This window comes from Elaeis guineensis, chromosome 7, assembly GCF_000442705.2.
Source record: "Elaeis guineensis isolate ETL-2024a chromosome 7, EG11, whole genome shotgun sequence".
Classification (NCBI taxonomy): domain Eukaryota; kingdom Viridiplantae; phylum Streptophyta; class Magnoliopsida; order Arecales; family Arecaceae; genus Elaeis; species Elaeis guineensis.
Window position 1 is genome coordinate 70756744 of NC_025999.2, and position 19760 is coordinate 70776503.

General features: G+C 35.8%; 1 protein-coding gene across 1 annotated transcript; it reads right to left on the reverse strand.

Annotated features, from left to right (window-relative positions):
* Positions 1-1117: 1117 nt before the first annotated feature.
* LOC140859320 (uncharacterized) lies at positions 1118-18016 on the reverse strand. Its single transcript, XM_073260978.1, has 5 exons — positions 16999-18016; positions 16770-16948; positions 16490-16613; positions 2651-2770; positions 1118-2394 (listed from the first exon to the last, which is right to left on the reverse strand). Exons 1-5 carry the CDS (start codon positions 18014-18016, stop codon positions 1118-1120), a joined length of 2718 nt encoding a protein of 905 aa, XP_073117079.1.
* Positions 18017-19760: the final 1744 nt, after the last annotated feature.

A 19760-nucleotide genomic window follows, 5' to 3' on the forward strand; every position in this document is an offset into this window, starting at 1 on the left:
AACAAACAAAAAAATGAGAGAATCAAAAAATTACATTGCTTCACGTGTATGGTCTTTTTATACCAAGCAAGATCTACAACTAAACTACTAATCCAATTACATCCTGCCAGCTCAACTAGGAACGCAACAAACTAACAACCTACAACTATGAAACTAACAGCTTCTAACTATCTTTCCCGCCAACAATATTGATAAAATAAATTACATGCTTCAGCCCCCCCTCAAGATGGAGATGGGTTAAGATTAACCAATCCCATCTTGGATGTGAAAAAGTGGAAAAGGTGAGAAGTTAAAGGCTTGGTAAACAAGTCTGCTAACTGATACTTAGCAGAAATATGAACTGTTTGAATAAACCCTGGAAGCATTTGTTGGCGTACTATATGGCAGTCAATGTCAAGATGCTTTGTTCTTTCACGGAAAACATATGGACTGCGGCTTGGTTGTCACACTTCAAAGGGATAGGACGGGAGAAAGGGAGCTGAAAATCTGCAAGAATGTAGAAGATCCATTGTAATTCACAAAGTGTGGCTGCCATGCTCCTATATTCTGCTTCGACTGAAGATCTGTTGATGGTAGATTGCTTTTTGGATTTTCAGGAGATGAGAGCAGATCCCAGAAATACACAATAGCCTGTTAAAGATCTTCTGGTGGTTGGACCAGTGGCCTAATAAGCATCACAAAATTCCTGGAGGTTGCAGTCATTCTGTGAGAGAAAAAATAAGCCTTTTGCAGGAGTGCCCTTTAAGTATCGAAGAAGATGAAGAACCGCATTCCAATGAGGCTTTTTAGGGGTTTGAAGAAACAGACTAAGAGTTTGAACTGCGTAGATAATGTCTGGTCTGGTGAGGTTAAGATACAATAGTTTCCCAACAATACGTCTGTATCTTTCTAGTTCAAGAAGCAATTCACCTGTATCTGGAGTCAATCTCAAGCTTTTAGACATAGGATAGTCAGCTGATTTAGCATCAAGCAGCCCAGCATCTTGTAAAATATCTAATATGTATTTCCATTGACTGAGGAACAGTCTTGCATCTGATCCAGCTAATTCTACCCCCAGAAAATACTTAGCATATCCCAAATCTTTAATAGTAAAAACCTGATGAAGATAGCTTTTTACCTAAAGAATAGCTTCTTCATTGGGTCCTGTAATGAAGAGATCATCTACATAAACAAGTAGAGCTAGAAAAGTGTCACCAGAACCCTTTGTAAATAAGCAATTGTCATGAAGGGATTGTTGGAAGCCAAAATCAAGAAGCTTAGAAGTAAGTTCTTTATTCCATTGCCTACCAACCTGCTTTAAACCATACAAGGATTTGACAAGCCTGCAAATCTGACCTGGTTGTGCTTTATCATAGCCTTCTGGTGGTGTCATATAGAGTTCTTCATCTATGTGACCATGCAAATATGCATTGTTGATATCACATTGATGAATGGCCCAATGATTTACTGCAGCAATAGCTAAGAAAATTCTGACTGTGACTGTTTTAGCAACAGGAGAGAAACTAGCTGTATAATCAAGGCTATACAATTGATTATATCCTTTAGCCACTAACCTGACTTTATATCTTTCTACTGCACCATCTGTATTATACTTTACCCTAAACAACCATTTAGAATTAATGGCCTTTTTATTAGCAGGTGATGTGGTGAGTTCCCATGTACCATTGGACTCTAAAGCGGCAAGTTCCTTATTCATGGCCTCAACCCATTTAGGATCTCTCTTGGCATGATAAAAAGAAGTTGGTTCATGAATAGTTGACATATTTGCAACAAAAAAAATGTAATTAGGGTGAAAAATAGGAGTATGCAGGGTATAGGAAGGTAAGGATATACCTGGGGATACTGCAGAACCTGATTGAGCTTCAGATGCAATTGTAGCAGGAAGTGTAAGGGTGCTGTCAGAGTGAACAGTGGCAACAAAATCTTTTAGCCAGTTAGGTTTGGAGGTAGGTCTATTACTTTTTCTAGGTGGTGGTGGAGTTGGAGAAGGTGTGGGAGTATGGGAAGTAGGGAAAATAGTAGATGGTGTAAGAATGGGGTGAGTAACAATCTTAGGTACTGAAGAAGTAGAATCAAGATCATCAGAAGTGAGAACAGGTTCTGTGGGTGAAGGAGCGGGCATGGAAATGTAGGAAGAAGAAGGAAAAGAAGAAGTGATAGGAGATGAATCAAATACAGCATTGGGAACAGGTGAAAGAGATGTAGGCTCTCTGTGTTGTTGATAGGGAAAGATATGCTCCTTGAAAACCACATCTCTGGAGATACAAAGTGTTTTGGTTTCTAAGTCATAAAGTTTGAAAGCTTTATAACCTCTAGGATACCCCAGAAATACACATCTGTGTGCCCTTAAATCAAATTGTCTTTTGAGGTGAGAGATTGGTAACATAACATAAACTGTCAAAAACCTTCATGTGAGAGTAATCTGATGGTTTACCTTTAAGAACCTCATAAGGTGTTTTCCATCCTAAGATTCTGGTAGGTAACCTATTTATAATGTAAGTAGCAATAAGCAAGGATTCCCCCCAAAACCGTTTAGGTAAATGAGATAGGAACATTAAAGCTCTAGCCACTTGCAATAGGTGTTTATGTTTTCTCTCAACCACCCCATTCTGCTATGGAGAATAAGTGCAAGACCTTTGATACAACATACCGTTATTCTGAAAAATTTTAACACGAGAACTGTTGATGAACTCAGTACCATGATCACTTCTTATGGTTTGGACTATGGAATTGTATCTGGTATGAACCATGGTGAGGAAAGTATCTATAACTGAATGTTAACATATAATTGTGCAGCAGAAGGGAAAGATTAAACTATTTAATCTAAATTACATGCATAAGATCTAATCTACACTACCATGTCATGATCTATGATATAAAATAACATACACTTTAGATCTGAAAATAAAAACTCGCATCGATCTCATCGATGCTGCAATCTTAGATCTAACTACTAGATCTAACAATATGATCAAGACAGATTAGAAATAATTGCCAAACTAATTAAATCTTGATCTCCTCTAGTTCAATGCTTGGAGAGGATATTTCTCAGATTGCTCGCAGCCACATGAAGTCATCTGGCCTCTACAGAAAATCACGCGAAGACTGATGCAAATCAGGGGTTTGGAGGTGCTAGCCTGCAAGCAACTTCGATGGCTGATTTCTTCCTTCTTCTTCCAGCACCTTGGACACTCTAAAACAATAGGATATCTGAAGAAGGAAGAGAGAAAGAGGAGGAGAGGCTCTGAAAACAAAAACACCAGCAAAGAAAAAAGATATGTGACACCAAAGAGGAGGAGCCACCCTTTTATAGACTTGGAATTAGGGTTTTCATCCAAGGGAGGGTGCCATAATCTCCACACCAAAACACTTTTGGCATCCCAAAAAATTCTAGAAAAAGCTCCTTAGCATGGAGAAGGATTCTAGTGTCTCACACGCCAATGATCTCTCCAAGAAAAATAAAGAAAAAAATAATATGGCACCAACAACCTTTCTTTTATGAAAATTTTTTTTTCTTGTTTTCATTTTATCTCTAATTCGGATCACATTCGAACTAAGCAGGAGATAAGACTATGAATCAGCATCCATTGTTGCCCACCCTTATTAGGCCTACTCTTTTGATGCCAAATGGCTCAAGCCAAATCCAATTAGGCGTGAAGAAATTAGCATGGGTTCAGGTGTGGCGCAAGAGATAAGGATAGAGTCCCAGTCGACTGAGACTCTTCATTTCTAATCTGATTCTAATCCAAATCAAATTTAGATTGAATCCAATAATAGAAATAGACCTAATCCAATTAGAAACTCAATTATCTCAATAAATTCCTAACCCAATTAAAAATTAGTTGAGTCCAAACCCTGATTGAATTAGGATCAAATTTTTCTTGTAATCGAGCTTGATCATATCAAACCCAATCCGAGTCGAACCGAATCTAATTCAATTAGACTTGATCTAAAGCTCTTTACTCAATCAAATTGAGTCAATTAGTAATCTAATTACTAATTAATTCGTTATAAATAGTAAAATTTCAATCCCAGTGGGACTTTCCTCCAGAGTCTCAGTCCCAGTGGGATTCTTTACTAGAGTCATAATCTAATTGGACTCTTCAGCCATCAGATCTGATCAAATCTGTCACGTCCTAAATCTGGGACATAACACAGCCATACTACCGAGGGATGGAATCCCCGATAACATGAAGTTAATCCATCATAATCATCTAAAATCCGTCAAATAAAAAGATTCAATTCTATTATTCATCAAATAATCGAACCAATATTGGTTCAGAGCATCTAAATCCAAAAGCAAGTACTAACCCGAATCTCAATATTCATAAATAACTACAAATCCATGATTATAAAATAAATTAAACTTCTGTTGCAAAATTTTTTAGCTTGCTATGCCGATCTTCAAGCTTGGATTCATTTTGCCGATCTTAACCTTATTTTTCTGTTTAAACAAAAAGAAAACAAAAAGAATATGAGCTACACTAGCCTAGTAAGTAGAACTTGCACTTCATTATCAGATCAAACATAAATTTTTCATGATAATATAATATTTAAAAAATAACAGGTAAAACAAAATAAAGTATTTCATAGAGCATATAACAAAACAAGTTATAAACTCATCATGCATGCATAAATCATGTATATTTCACAATCATGAATCGTAAATCATTTTCATCATGTATTCATGTCATGTTTCAAAATATTGCTTACAGATATTCATGCTAAGGTCACTATTATACCCGTAACAGGGTTATGTTTCTTAATCAACAGAGTTCTTAATTTATGTGCCAACTTTATACCCGTTGGCAGGGCCATGTTTCGTATGGATGCTAGCTCCGGATGTCGACCTTTCTGAAGGGATTCATTCATAGCCATCTGAGAGCCTTTGAAATCATTATATCTTTTTCGTAAAGCATACATATACATAGATGAAAAAATAATGAAATTAATATTTCATAATCATGCTATTTTCATAAGACATATTTATGAAATCAATACTCATAATAAAACATGCTTTTTCATATCACATATGCCGATCCTTATTTTATGAAAAATTATGATTTCATCAATAGCAATTCTTTACATAAAAATATGATCATTTAAAATTAAATAAGGAATATAAGATCCACTTACCTCGTTCATCTTAGATCTTCAGATTTCGTTAGAAGAATCAGCTAATCCTATTTAAAATATCAAATCATTATCAAATTCTATTCCATAAATATAATAAAATTAAATCATAAGGAAAGAGGACTGTTGACCAGATGTGTCGGACCATCCAGATACCAGGGCAATTCAGGATCTCTGATCTGTGGGTCAGATTTAAGTGATTTGATCAAGAATTCGTGAAACACAGATCGAATTAAGATCAAGATCAATCAATAGAATTCTTTAATAATGGGTTTGAAAAATACTTGATATGGCCAAATGAGGTCAACATACAGCACAGATATCAAAGCAACTTTGCATCATCTTATTAGAGTCAATATGAGCCTCTAAAAGATGAAGGCATGACTCGGTACAGGATTCATAGACCTTCTTAGAGAGAAAAAATCAATCATGAGAAAGAAAGTAGAGAGAGAAAGTGGAGAGAGAATCTTCGTATCCTTCAAAAGTGGCAATCATGATTAAGATCATCAGAGGTTATATCAGGGTGACTTAATATGGATTAACCATGATCGATGTTATCAATTTTGAAGAAGGATCGGATCGAGATCCGATCTATTATACGAATTTCAAAGCAGTCTCAGATTATCATATTTTTATCTCAAGTTTCTTCTAGGATCTGTGATACAATCAGAGAGAGAGAATGACCCTAGAGAGATAAAATTCATAAAAAGAGATAAAACGGTCTAGAGAGAGAAAATAAAAAGAAAATCTAGAGAGAGAAAATATAGAGAGAAGGTAGAGAGAGAAAGTCCAATTCTAGAGAGAGAAAGACTTAAGAGAGAGAGATGAGAGAAACTTTCTCTCACATATATTTTATTATTATTATTATTATTATATTTTTTTCCTTTTTCTTTTTTTTTTCTTTTTCTCTCTCTTTATTATTATTATTATTATTATTATCATTATTATATATATGTATTTTTTTTTCTTTTTCTTTTCTTTTTCTTTTTCCTTTTTCTTTTCTTTTTCTTTTTCTTTTTTTTTTCTTTTCCTTCTTCTTCTTCTCTTTCTTTTCTTCTTCCCGCTTCCTTTGGGCCGAAACAGGGGATCTCACAATCTCCTGTTGGCTGGCCGGCCGGCGGTGCAACCGGCATGGGGCGGCCGTCGGCAGGAGGGGGGCGACCCAGCGGCAAGAGGAAGGCCAAGCCGGTGGCCGGCGGCGGCCACCGATGCCCAAACATTCAAAAGGGACTGAATCCCTTTCTCAAAGAAATTCGATGACTCCGGTCGCCGGCGATCGTGCACACGGGCACGGGGAGAAAGGAGGAGAAGAGAGGAAGGGGAGGAGGCTCACCTTCAATGTCGGTGAGGCTTTTCCGGCGAGCAAAAAAAGGATGGCACAGGGACGGTCTCCGCGGTGGTTTTCCGGCGATTGCCGCCGACTGGGTCTCGAATCTTCGGTGAGAGGGAGAGAGGAGGATTCTCCTCCTTAAATAGAGCCAGAGGGGGGGCTCTTTCCGACTCCGATTGGGAGCCGATGAGAGGAGGAAGAAGACTCCCTTCAGGAGTCTTCTCCTCTGTTTTCCTTTTTTTTTTTTATTTGGGTTGTGAATTGATTCTGGGCCCAATTGGGCCGGATGATCACATTCTACCCCCTTTAAAAAAAATTTCGTCCTCGAAATTTAACATACCTTCATTTTTAAATAAGTATGGATATCTCATCTTCATATCATCTTCAAGCTCTCATGTAGTCTCTCTCTCTTCATGATTACTCCAGTGAATCTTCACATACGGAATGATACACCGTCTTAGAATTTGCTCTTTTCGATCAATAATTCAGAGAAAAAAAATTTTCATAGGTTAAATCTTCATGAACTTGCAATGGCTCATACTTATCACACTGTTTGGATCAGGTACAAACTTTCTCAGTAGTGAAACATGAAAGACATTGTGCACTTTGGATAAATCTGGTGGTAAGGCTAGTTCGTAAGCAACATCTCCTACTCGATTTAAAATTTTAAAAGGTCCAATATATCGCGGACTCAGCTTGCCATGTCTCCCAAACCTCATGACACTTTTTTGTAGGTGATACTTTTAGAAGAATATGATCACCGAAGTGAAATTCTAATTCTCTTCTTTTTCTATCTGCCCAACTCTTCTGTCTATCCTGTGCTGCTTTGAGTCTTTCTTTGATCAGATAGATTTTCTCTCTAGCATCCATTTATTATCAAAAAAATTCTTCCTTATTTATAACTAACGTATTTCATAATATCTTTTGATTTAAAGGATTAATATTTCTAATCAATTCAGACCATCACGCTTTTGCTGCGCACTCTGATCTCAACTTACCAAATTATCTAAATCTATCAAAAATAAAAATATCTTTGTATATTAAATTAATCAAAGATAGATCCAACTTTCAGATTTTATATAAAATTTAGGATAAAATTTAAGGTTTCCTTGTCATTACTATCTCTTAGGCATAGCACATCAAAGTTAAATCTTCATCCATCTTCTATGTTTGAACTTATTACATAAGCTTCACCACTCCTCAAGAATCCAATATGTCTAGAATTAATTTGAGTTAACCTTCGATTTATCTTACAATCATTTAGACAACTTTCAAACCAACTTTTCTTTGCAAAAAAAAATTAACATCAAAATCAGCAAAGTTATCGTGTCCTTTATCCGTATAGGTTTAGCATTCCAATGTCATCAAATATACCTAACATAATATATCAATACCTCCCACTTCATTCTAGGGTCAATACTTCTCGTACTCAGATCAACCTTACTAATTGAAATCTAAGATATAACTCGTCAATTCTATTATAGACATCATATGCCACTTATGCATAAATTTTATCATAATACCTATTAATTCGAAATCAAATTATTGAATCCTTTCTTTTATATCTATCATGTTCCTCATAATCATAGCCTCAAGTTCAAATATCACTAAAGTCACAATCCCGAATAATAATAACCTTAAGTTCAAATATCACTTAAGTCATATTCTCTAGTGATCATAATCTAAACTTTATATCATTCTATCACATTCTTAATGATCATAATCTTAAGCTCTGATATTATCCATTATACTCCACTCGATCACATCCTATTGATCATTCATAAAGTTTTGATATCACTTTATAATCTCAATGATCTTAAACCTAAGCTCTGATATTATTCTTTCATGTCCTAATCATTTATATCATTTATATCATAATTTTTAATGATTATAACCTAAGCTCTGATACCATAAAATGTCACGCCCCAAATCCGGGACATAACACGGCCATGCTACCGAGGGATGGAACCCCCGATAACACGAAGTCAATCCATCATAATCATCTAAAATCCATCAAATAAAAAGATTCAATTCTATTATTCATCAAATAATCGAACCAATATTGGTTCAGAGTATCTAAATCCAAAAGCAAGTACTAATCCGAATCTCAACATTCATAAATAACTACAAATCCATGATTATAAAATAAATTAAACTTTTGTTACGAAATTTTTCAGCTTGCTATGCCGATCTTCAAGCTTGGATTCATTTTGCCGATCCTAACCTTATTTTTCTATTTAAACAAAAAAAATAAAAAGAATATGAGCTACACTAGCCCAGTAAGTAGAACTTGCACTTTCTTATCAGATCAAACATAAATTTTTCATGATAATATAATATTTAAAAAATAACATGTAATACAAAATAAAGTATTTCATAAAGCATATAACAAAACAAGTTATAAACTCATCATGCATGCATAAATCATGTATATTTTACAATCATGAATCGTAAATCATTTTCATCATGTATTCATATCATATTTTAAAATATTACTCACAGATATTTATGCTAAGGTCACTATTATACCCGTGATAGGGCCATATTTCTTAATCGACAGAGTTCTTAATTCATGTGCCAACTTTATACCTGCTGGCAGAGCTATGTTTTGTGTGGATGCTAGCTCCGGATGTCGACCTTCCCGAAAGGATTCATTCATAACCATCTGAGAGCCTTTGAAATCATTATATCTTTTTTGTAAAGTATACATATACATAGATGAAAAAACAATGAAATTAATGCTTCATAATCATGCTATTTTCATAAGACATATTCATGAAATCAATGCTCATAATAAAACATGCTTTTTCATATCACATATGACGATCTTTATTTTATGAAAAATTATGATTTCATCAATAACAATTCTTTACAAAAAAATATGATCATTTAAAATTAAATAAGAAACATAAGATCCACTTACCTCGTTCATCTTAGATCTTTAGACTTCGTTAGAAGAATCAGCTAATCCTATTTAAAATATCAAATCATTATTAAATTTTATTTCATAAATATAATAAAATTAAATCATAAAGAAAGAGGACTGTTGACCGGATGTGTCGGACCATCCAGATACCAGGATAATTCAGGATCTTTGATCTGTAGGTCAGATTTAAGTGACTTGATCAAGAATTCATGAAGCACAGATCGAATTAAGGTCAAGATCAATCAATAGGATTCTTTAATAATAGGTTTGAAAAATACTTGATATGGCCAAATGAGGTCGACATACAGCACAGATATCAAAGCAACTTTGGATCATCTTATTAGAGTCAATATGAGTCTCTAAAAGATGAAGGCATGACTCGGTACAGGATTCATAGACCTTCTTAGAGAGAAAAAGTCAATCATGAGAGAGAAAGTAGAGAGAGAAAGTGGAGAGAGAATCTTCGTATCTTTCAAAAGTGGCAATCATGATTGAGATCATCAGAGGTTATATCAAGATGACTTAATATGGATTAACCATGATCGATGTTATCAATTTCGAAGAAAGATCGGATCGGGATCCGATCTACTGCACGAATTTCAGAGCAGTCTCAGATTATCATATTTTTATCTCAAGTTTCTCCTAGGATCTGTGATACAATCAGAGGGAGAATGATCCTAGAGAGATAAAATTCATAAAAAGAGATAAAAGGGTCTAGAGAGAGAAAATAAGAAAAAAATCTAGAGAGAGAAAATGTAGAGAGAAGGTAGAGAGAAAGTTCAATTCTAGAGAGAGAAAGACTTAAGAGAGAGATGAGAGAAACTTTCTCCCACATATATTTTTTTATTATTATTATTATATTTTTTTCCTTTTTCTTTTTCTTTTTCTTTTTCTCTCTCTTTATTATTATTATTATTATTATTATTATTATTATTATTATTATTATTATTATTATTATTATTATTATTATTATTATTATTATATATATGTATTTTTTTCTTTTTCTTTTCTTTTTCTTTTTCCTTTTTCTTTTCTTTTTCTTTTTCTTTTCTTTTTCTTTTGCTTCTTTTTCTTCTCTCTCTTTTCTCCTTCCCGGCTTCCTTTGGGCCGAAATAGGGGATCTCACAATCCCCTATTGGCTGGCCAACCGATGGTGCAACCGGCATGAGGCGGCCGTCGGCAGGAGGGGGTGCGACCCAGCGGCAAGAGGAAGGCCAAGTCGGTGGCCGGCGGCGCTCACCGATGCCCAAACATTCAAAAGGGACCGAATCTCTTTTTCAAAAAAATCCGACAACTCCGGTCACTGACGATCGTGCACACGGGCACGGGGAGAAAGGAGGAGAAGAGAGGAAGGGGAGGAGGCTCACCTTCGACGTCAATGAGGCTTTTCCGGCAAGCAAAAAAAGGATGGCACAGGGACGGTCTCCACGGTGGTTTTCCGACGATTGCCGCCGACTGGGTCTCGAATCTTCGATGAGAGAGAGAGAGGAGGATTCTCCTCCTTAAATAGAGCCGGAGGGGGGCTCTTTCCGACTCTGATTGGGAGCCGGTGAGAGGAGGAAGAAGACTCCCTTCGGGATTCTTCTCCTCTGTTTTTCTTTTGTTTTTTTATTTGGGCTGTGGATTGATTCTGGGCCCAATTGGGTCGGGTAATCACAAAATCTTCTAATGTGTATGACCCCATAGGTTCGAACCTAAGTGGGTAGCATAAGAATAACTTTTTATACCAATTGATATAACCATCTAGCAATGATGACCCGATATTCGGATAGGTCGAAGTATTGCAAAGTAACATTCCAGAATCTACTGGCGTATGGTTACCGTATAATTCATCTCTTTGACCCTAATGCTCAAGATGACCTAGGATTTAACTGTCAATCCTAATTTAGTCGACCACACTATATTTCAATATTTCAAATCCATCATATGAATTATTCTAGCCAAGATTTTAGTGAATTGAAATACACGGATGTATATCTCCTACTAATTCAGAGGGATCAATTCCATCTTGACTCACGCACTGACTTGATAAATACTTGACTGTACCCAGTGTCCTTCCGTCACTAAGTTAGAAACTCAAATAGTCTGGTACAAAAGTATAGTGAGTTGCTTATAAGTCACCATGATAGTCTCCAGCCTGAGGGACACTTATATCCATACCCTTCATGAGCTACTCTTGACAGTAGAATGCTCGACATATGATCATGTTCGATATGAATATACTTCTACATTTCATCTGCATGTCATAACAGTATCTCCACACTCTTTGATTAAGAGAACAACCAACTCATATAGCACACAACGACCTATACTTGATATTGCTATCATCTTATTAATAGCATATCATTTGGTCGCGAACATTTTTAAGGACTAAAAGACAAATCCTTCTTTATCAATTTATTATAGTCCTAAGAACTTCATTACAATACAGAAGTTCAAAGATGGACAATTTGTAATAAAAATATTAAATAATTTTTATTAATAAAAATTTAAATATAATTTACAAGAATGAGCACAATCGTCAATAGGCTGACAATTAACTTTGGGACACATTTTTCAACAATCATTTAGTCCTTAAAAATGGTCAAGGCGTAGGTCGAACCTTTCTGATTTTAGGGTCTGGGGGTGTCCGGCTTATGTTAAACGATTACAAACTGACAAGCTTAGTCCTAGGTCCGATAAATGTAACTTCATAAGATATCCCAAGAAAATAAGGAGATATTACTTTTACCTGCTTGCTGAACAAAAGATATTTGTCAGCAATAAGGCACACTTTTTGAAAAAATAATTTCTTAGTGAAGGAATAAGTGACTCTAAAATCAAGCTTGATGAAGTTCAACAGATAGAAGAACCGACACCAATAATTGAATCTGAACCGAATTTGATGAGATCAAATCCGAAGCCCAATACACAAACATCCTTAAGGCGATCTAATAGAATACTATATCGCTGGATAGATGCTATGATTTTTTGATTCGGGATGGGGATCCTGTTGAGCTCAATAAGAACGATGAGGATCCGATCACCTATATGGATGTGATGCAGAGGTCCGACTCTGATAAGTGGCTTGAAGCCATGAAATCTAAAATGGAGTCCATGAAGGTCAATGATATATGGACATTAGTTGACTCACCTGAAGGGGTTAAACCCATAGGGTGTACGTGGATTTTTAAAAGGAAGAGGGGTGCAGACGGAAAGGTGGAGATCTATAAAGCCCATTTGGTTACCAAGAGTTATCGTTAGCATTATGATTTTAACTATGACGAGACGTTTTCTCCTGTAGCAATACTCAAGTCCATTCGGATCATGCTTGCGATAGCAACACACCTAGACTATGAAGTCTGGCAAATGGATGTGAAGACAGCTTTCCTAAATGGAGAGCTGAATGAAGAGATGTATATGATACAATCTGAAGAGTTCACATCTACAGACGAGTCTAAGGTGTGCAAGCTTCAGAGATCCATTTATGGATTGAAACAAGCATCTCGGAGTTGGAACATACATTTTAATAAAGTGATCAGAATGTATGACTTCGTTAAAAATAGAGAAGAACCTTGCATATATAAATGGACTAATAATTTAATAATTATATTTTTTATTTTGCATGTGGATGATATTTTTCTAATCGAAAATGATATTCCTGCATTACAGAAAATAAAAGTGTGGCTATCGTCACAATTCTCCATGAAAGATTTGGGAGAAGTAGCCTACATCCTAGGGATGAAGATCTATAGAGATAGATCTAAGAGACTACTCAGACTCTTTCAATCTACGTACATAGATACCATGCTGAAATGGTTCAGCATGAAGAATTTCAAAAAAAGCTATCTTCCAAAAAGCCATGAAATTTCTCTCTCGAAGAAGGATTATCCGACAACTTCTCAAAAAAGAGAGCGTATGAGTAGAGTTTCATATGCTTTGACAGTAGATTCTATTATGTACACCATGACATGTACGAGACTAGACGTGACATACTCATTAGGGATAGTGAGTAGATATCAGTCTGATCCAAAAAAGAACCACTGGAAGGTCGTAGAGACCATTCTTAAGTATTTGAGAAATACTAAAGATCAATGGCTTGTGTATGATGAAACTGACTTGAAACTAGTGGAGTTTACTAACTCCAGCTTTCAATCAGACCATGATGATAGAAAGAGAGTATTGAGATATATTTTTATCCTAAATGATGGAGCAATCTGCTAAAAAAGTTCTAAGCAGTATACTGTGGCTGACTCTATTTGCAAAGCGGAGTATATCGCGGCATCCGATGCTGCAAAGAAAGCTGTATGGTCGTGGAAGTTCATTGATAAACTTGGAATGGCACCCTCCATTGATGGCCCTATCTTATTATACTGTGACAATACTGGAGTCATTGCTCAAGCCATAGAGCTGAGGTCCAATCAGTGCACCAAGCATATTCTGCGCTGTTATCACCTTATCCGAGAAATCGTGGAACGAGATGACGTCGACCTTCAGAAGATCGATGAAAAAGAGAACCTAGCCGATCTATTTACTAAAGCTCTCAAAATCAAAGAGTTTGATGATCACAAATCGAAGATGGGTATACGATACTGTGCTGATTGACTTTAGTCCAAGTGAGAGTTGTTGAAAAATATGTTCCAAAGTCAATCGTCAGTCTGTTGATGATTGTGCTCATTCTTGTAAATTATATATAAATTTTTATTATTAAAATTTATTTGATATTTTTATTATAAATTATCTATTTTTGAACTCCTGTGTTGTAATGAAGTCCTTGGGACTATAATAAATCGACAAAAGAGGATTTGTAGTTTAGTCCTTAAAAATATTCACGATCAAATGATATACTATTAATAGGACGATAGCAATATCAAGTATAGGTCGTTGTGTACCATATGAGTTGGTTATCCTCTTAACCAAGAAGTATGGAGACACTGTTATGACATGTAGATGGAATGTAGGAGTACATTCGTATTGAACGTGACCATATGCCGAGCACTCTACTGTCAAGAGTAGCTCATGAAAAGTATGGATATAAGTGTCCCTCAGACTGAAAATCACTACGGTGACTTGTAAGCAACTCACTGTACTTTAGTATCGGACCATCTGAATTTTTAAATCAGTGACGGAAGGACACTGAGTGCAGTCAAGTACTTATCAAGTCGGTATGTGAGTCAAGATAGAATTGACCCCTCTGAATTAGTAGGAGATATGCATCTGTATATTTCAATTCAGTAAAATCTTGATCAGGATAATCTATGTGATGGATTTGAAAGATTGAAATACAGTGTGATCGACTAAATTAGGGTTGACAATTAAATCCTAAGTCACCTTGAGCATTAGGGTTAAAGGGATGAATTATACGGTAACCATACGTCAGTAGATTCTGAAATGTTGCTTTACAATACTTTGAGCTATCCAGACATCGGGTCACCATTGCTAGATGGTTACATCGATTGATATAGAAAGTTATTCCTATACTACCGGTTTACGTTCGAACCTATGGGTCATACGCATTAGAAGATTTGATCAGATCTGATGGCTGAAGAGTCCAATTAGATTGTGACTCTGGTAAGGAGTCCCACTGGAACTGAAATTCTGAAGGACAATCCCACTGGGACTGAGACTTTACTATTTATGAAAAATTAATTAGTAATTAGATTACTAATTGACTCAATTTGATTGAATAAAGAGCTTTGGATCAAGTCTAATTGAATTAGATTCAGTTCGACTCTGATTGGGTTTGATATGATCAAGTCCGATTACAAAAAAAATTTGATCCTGATTCGATCAGGGTTTGGACTCAGCTAATTTCTAATTGGGTTAGAAATTTGTTGAGATAATTGAGTTTCTAATTGGATTAAGTCTATTTCTATCATTTGGTTCAATCCAAATTTGATTTAGATTAGAATCAGATTAGAAATGAAGAGTCCCAATCAACTGTGACTCTATCCTTATCTCTTGCACCACACCTGAATCCATGCCAATTTCTCCACACCAAATTGGATTTGGCTTGAGCCATTTGATGTCAAAGGAGTGGGCCCAATAAGGGTGGGCGGCAATGGATGCTGAGTTGTACTCTTATCTCCTGCCTAATTCGAATGGGATATGAATTAGAGATAAGATGAAAATAAAGAAAAGGATTTTTCATAAAAAGAAGGTTGTTGGCATCATATTATTTTTTCTTTATTTTTCTTAGAGAGATCTTTGGCGTGTGAGACACCAGAATCCTTCTCTATGCCAAGGAGCTTTTTTTGAAATTTTTTGGGATGCCAAAAGCATTTTGGCATGGAGATTATGGCACCCTCGGATGAAAACCCTAATTCCAAGTCTATAAAAGGGTGGCTCCTCCTCTTTGGCATCACATATCTTTTCCTCTTGCTGATGTTTTTGTTTCCAGAGCCTCTCCTCCTCTTCCTCTCTTCCTCCTCTAGATATTCTATTGCTTTGGAGTGTCCAAGGTGCTTAAAGAAGAAGGAAGAAATCAGCCATCGAAGTTGCTTGCAGGCTAGCACCTCCAAGCTCCTGATCTGCGCCAGTCTTCGCGTAGATTTTCTATAGAGCCCAGACGACTTCATGTGGCTGCAAGCGATCTGAGGAATATCTTCTTCAAGTGTTGAACTAGAGGAGATAAAGATTCAATTAGTTTGGTAATTGTTTCTAACCTGTCTTGATCATATTGTTAGATCTAATAGTTAGATCTAGGATTTCAGCATCGATAAGATCAATGCGAATTTTTATTTTCAGATCTAAAATGCATGTTATTTCATATCATAGATCATGACATGGTAGTCTAAATTAGATTTTATGCATGTGATTTAAATTAAATAGTTTAATCTCTCTTTTTCACTGCACAAAATTTTTAAAATTACATACGTAGCACTACTGCATATTTTCTTCCAAATCAACATGAATCAAATGAAAATATTTCTCTAAACAAGTAGTACTAATGGGAAAAGGTATTCTTTGTTGTTTTGAAACATGAGAGAGATCACAATCAGAAATGTTTGACATACTATCAACTGTTGGTATATGGTTTAAAGCTGCTTTAGAAGCATGTCCTAGTCTATAATGCCATATGAATGACTGATCACAGACTTTATTACAGGAATCGTAATTACATGTAGTACTAGGGACATGAAGGGTTGAAGGTGAACAAGAAACGGACTGAAAAAAAGTGTTGTCCACTCTATACAAGCCCCCTTTCATCATTCCAACAGCAAGTACCTCCTCAGTCAATAGGTCCTGCAAAACACAATGATTAGGGAAAAAAATAACTTTTATGTTGGAGGTTTTTGCTAATTTGCTCCCAGATAATAGGTTATGTTTGAAGGTAGGAATGTGCAACACATCTGTGAGCTTTAATTTTGAGCTAAGGCTTATGTTTCCTAAATGGTTTACAGTTTGGGTAGTTCCATCTGGTAAATACACAGGCATTTCAATGTTAGGTTTGACTTTGGTTTCAAATAAGGCTAGGTCATATGTCATGTGTGAGGTTGCTCCTGTGTCAACTATCCATACACCTTTTTCTATGTTATCATTACCGAAAGAGCAATGAGAATACTGGTTACCTGCAAATCCTGAGAAGTTAGAGCAGTTTGTATCAGAAACAGACTTTTCTTTCATGTACTTGCAATTTCTTGCTGCACAACAGAAATTAAGCTTGCATTCCAGTTATCTCCCTTGGTAGTTTCTGCTTGATCAGTCTCCTCTAATGGATTGTCTTGCATCTGTGCTGCCATATTTGCCTGAGACTTTCTTTTCTGCTTAAATTCATTGAACCAGTCTGGATATCTATGTAACTTGAAGCATGTATCCCTGACATGACCAGCTCTATTACAGTAATTACAGTATCTGTCTTCCTTTTTGGTAACGTCACCCTTCTTTTGTTGCATCTTTCCACTTCCTGGTTCTTTCTTGGAGCTGTAATTCTTAACCACTATTGCCATCTGATCACTAACATTTTCATGAATTTCTCTTTGCTTTTCAACTCTTAAGACTATAGAGTAAGCTTTATTAACATTTGGCAAAGGATCCATTAGCAAAATCTGGTTCCTCACATGATCATACTTATCACTTAGTCCCATTAAAAACTGAATCAACTTATCATGTCCGTCTATCTCAGCTATTTGCTTCGCTACACCACAGTTACATGCTGGTAATGGCCTTAAGCAGGCTAACTCATCCCACAACTTTCTGAGCTTGGTAAAATAAACAGCAATTGGCAAGTTTCCTTGAGCAAAAGAACTAATCTCCCTCATGATTTGGTACTGCAATGGACCATTGCTTTCCCCAAACCTTTGTTCAATTTCTGTCCAAAGTTCCCTAGCACTGGTAGCATACAAGAAAGCTTCTACTAGATCTTTAGAAATTGCATTAAGAATCCATGAAATCACCATACAATCAACTCTTTGCCATTTCTCAAAATCTTCTGAATCTACTTCAGATTTCTCAATCTTGCCATTTATAAACCCTAATTTGTCTTTAGCACTCAAAGCTATAACCATTGAGCGACTCCAAGACAAGTAATTAGTGCCATTCAAAGGAGCACTCATCAGAATCATGCTCGGACTATCAAAATTCTGAAGATTCAGGACTCCATCTCTAGATCTGTTCGCAGCATTGCTTGTATTTCCAAATTCAGTCATCTTCTAGATCTCAGATCGACAGTTACCTTGATCTAGAAGAACAAACTCTCAGATCAAAATATCAAACAACCGATCTCTGTAGTAACGAAATTTGGATCTCCATAGCTACACAGGTTATAGCTCTGATACTATGATGTAGCTATTGAACAGAGAAAAATAGAGAATCCAAAAATAGAAACAAACAGAAAATGAGAGAATCAAAAAATTACATTGCTTCACGTGTATGGTCTTTTTATACAAAGCAAGATCTACAACTGCTTAACTACCAATCCAACTACATCCTGCTAGCTCAGCTAGGAATGCAACTAACTAACAGCCTACAACTATGAAACTAACGGCTTCTAACTATCTCTAACTATCTTTCCCGTCAATAATATTGATAAAATAAATTACATGCTGCAATAAGCCAGCAGCACGAAGATCTATATGGAAGGCGACATGTGTGGTTTTGAAGAAAAAAGCCTTCAATCATAATGGAGTAAGAGCATTCATCATTATCAATTACCCATTGATTGAAATAAGATAGCACGGAAACTTGGCACAAAAGCACTTGAAGCAGCTTGGATAGAAAAGTTAGCAAGAAAATGATAGTAGAGCGCCCAAACTTCTTCCTCCTGTCAGTAATAAATATGAAATAATATATAGTACTGAAAACACAGTAATCCGACGAAGAAGATAGACGCAGAAAAATGACTGGAGGTCATATAAATCAGCATAAAATACAGGTGGCAACCAGCACATCATCAGCAAAGGAGTAAGACTTATGTAGCAACAGAACAGCAGATGAAAAGGCTTCATGCAATGAAATTGAGACCGTAGCCCACAAATGAGGATATGGGTATCACTGATAATTGTCCTACATAATAAGGTTCTCCATGAGTGTACCTGCAAAAAAGATATTAAATAATGTGTTAGATCTTTCCTGTCAGAACACTTGTCATTTTCTACGAAACTTTTCGATTTTTTGTCTTCACTTGCTTTCACTGTTGCTTTTTTGATTTTGTCCCTTTTTTTTCTTTTTCTTTTTCTTTTTGTATCTCAATTTTTCTTCTCTTTTCTTTTCTTTTTTTCTTTTTTCCTTTCTTTCATTTTTTGTATAACTATTTTTTCATGCATCAATTGTGTACATCCTTTGGGAAGGATGGCTTTTATATACAATATAAAGTACATATAACAGACCATAATCTGTGGCTGAGTAACGTTACCCACTGCATACATATGAAGACCCAAACACACACAGTGTGAAACAAGCAGCCAACAGTAGCTTCGATATTGTTAGTAAGGGTCCAATATACAGCCATTTCCTATGGGTGATAGATGTCCAGTAATTTAGAAATAAAGGGACAGTAATCCGATGATGTAAATAGATCCAGAAAATGATTGTATAGCATATAAAACAACATGAAGAGCATGTAGTAAACAGGACATCATCAGTAGAGAATCAAAACCTATGCAGCAATGAATCAACGGTTGAAAGAGCTTCATATAATGAAATTGAAATGGTAGACCACAAGTGAGGAGCTGGGTATCATTGATAAAAAAGCTTACTTATTAAGGTTGTCCAGTAATGTACCTGAAAAAGAGAAAAGCTAAAAAATACATTAGATATTGCCTGTCAAAGCACTCATCATTTTTTATGACTCTCCCCTCCAATTTTTTTTATCCTCACTGGTTTTCACAATTACTCTTTTGATATTTTCTCTTTTCTCTTTTTCTTTTCCTATTTGTTTCTCAACCTTTTTTC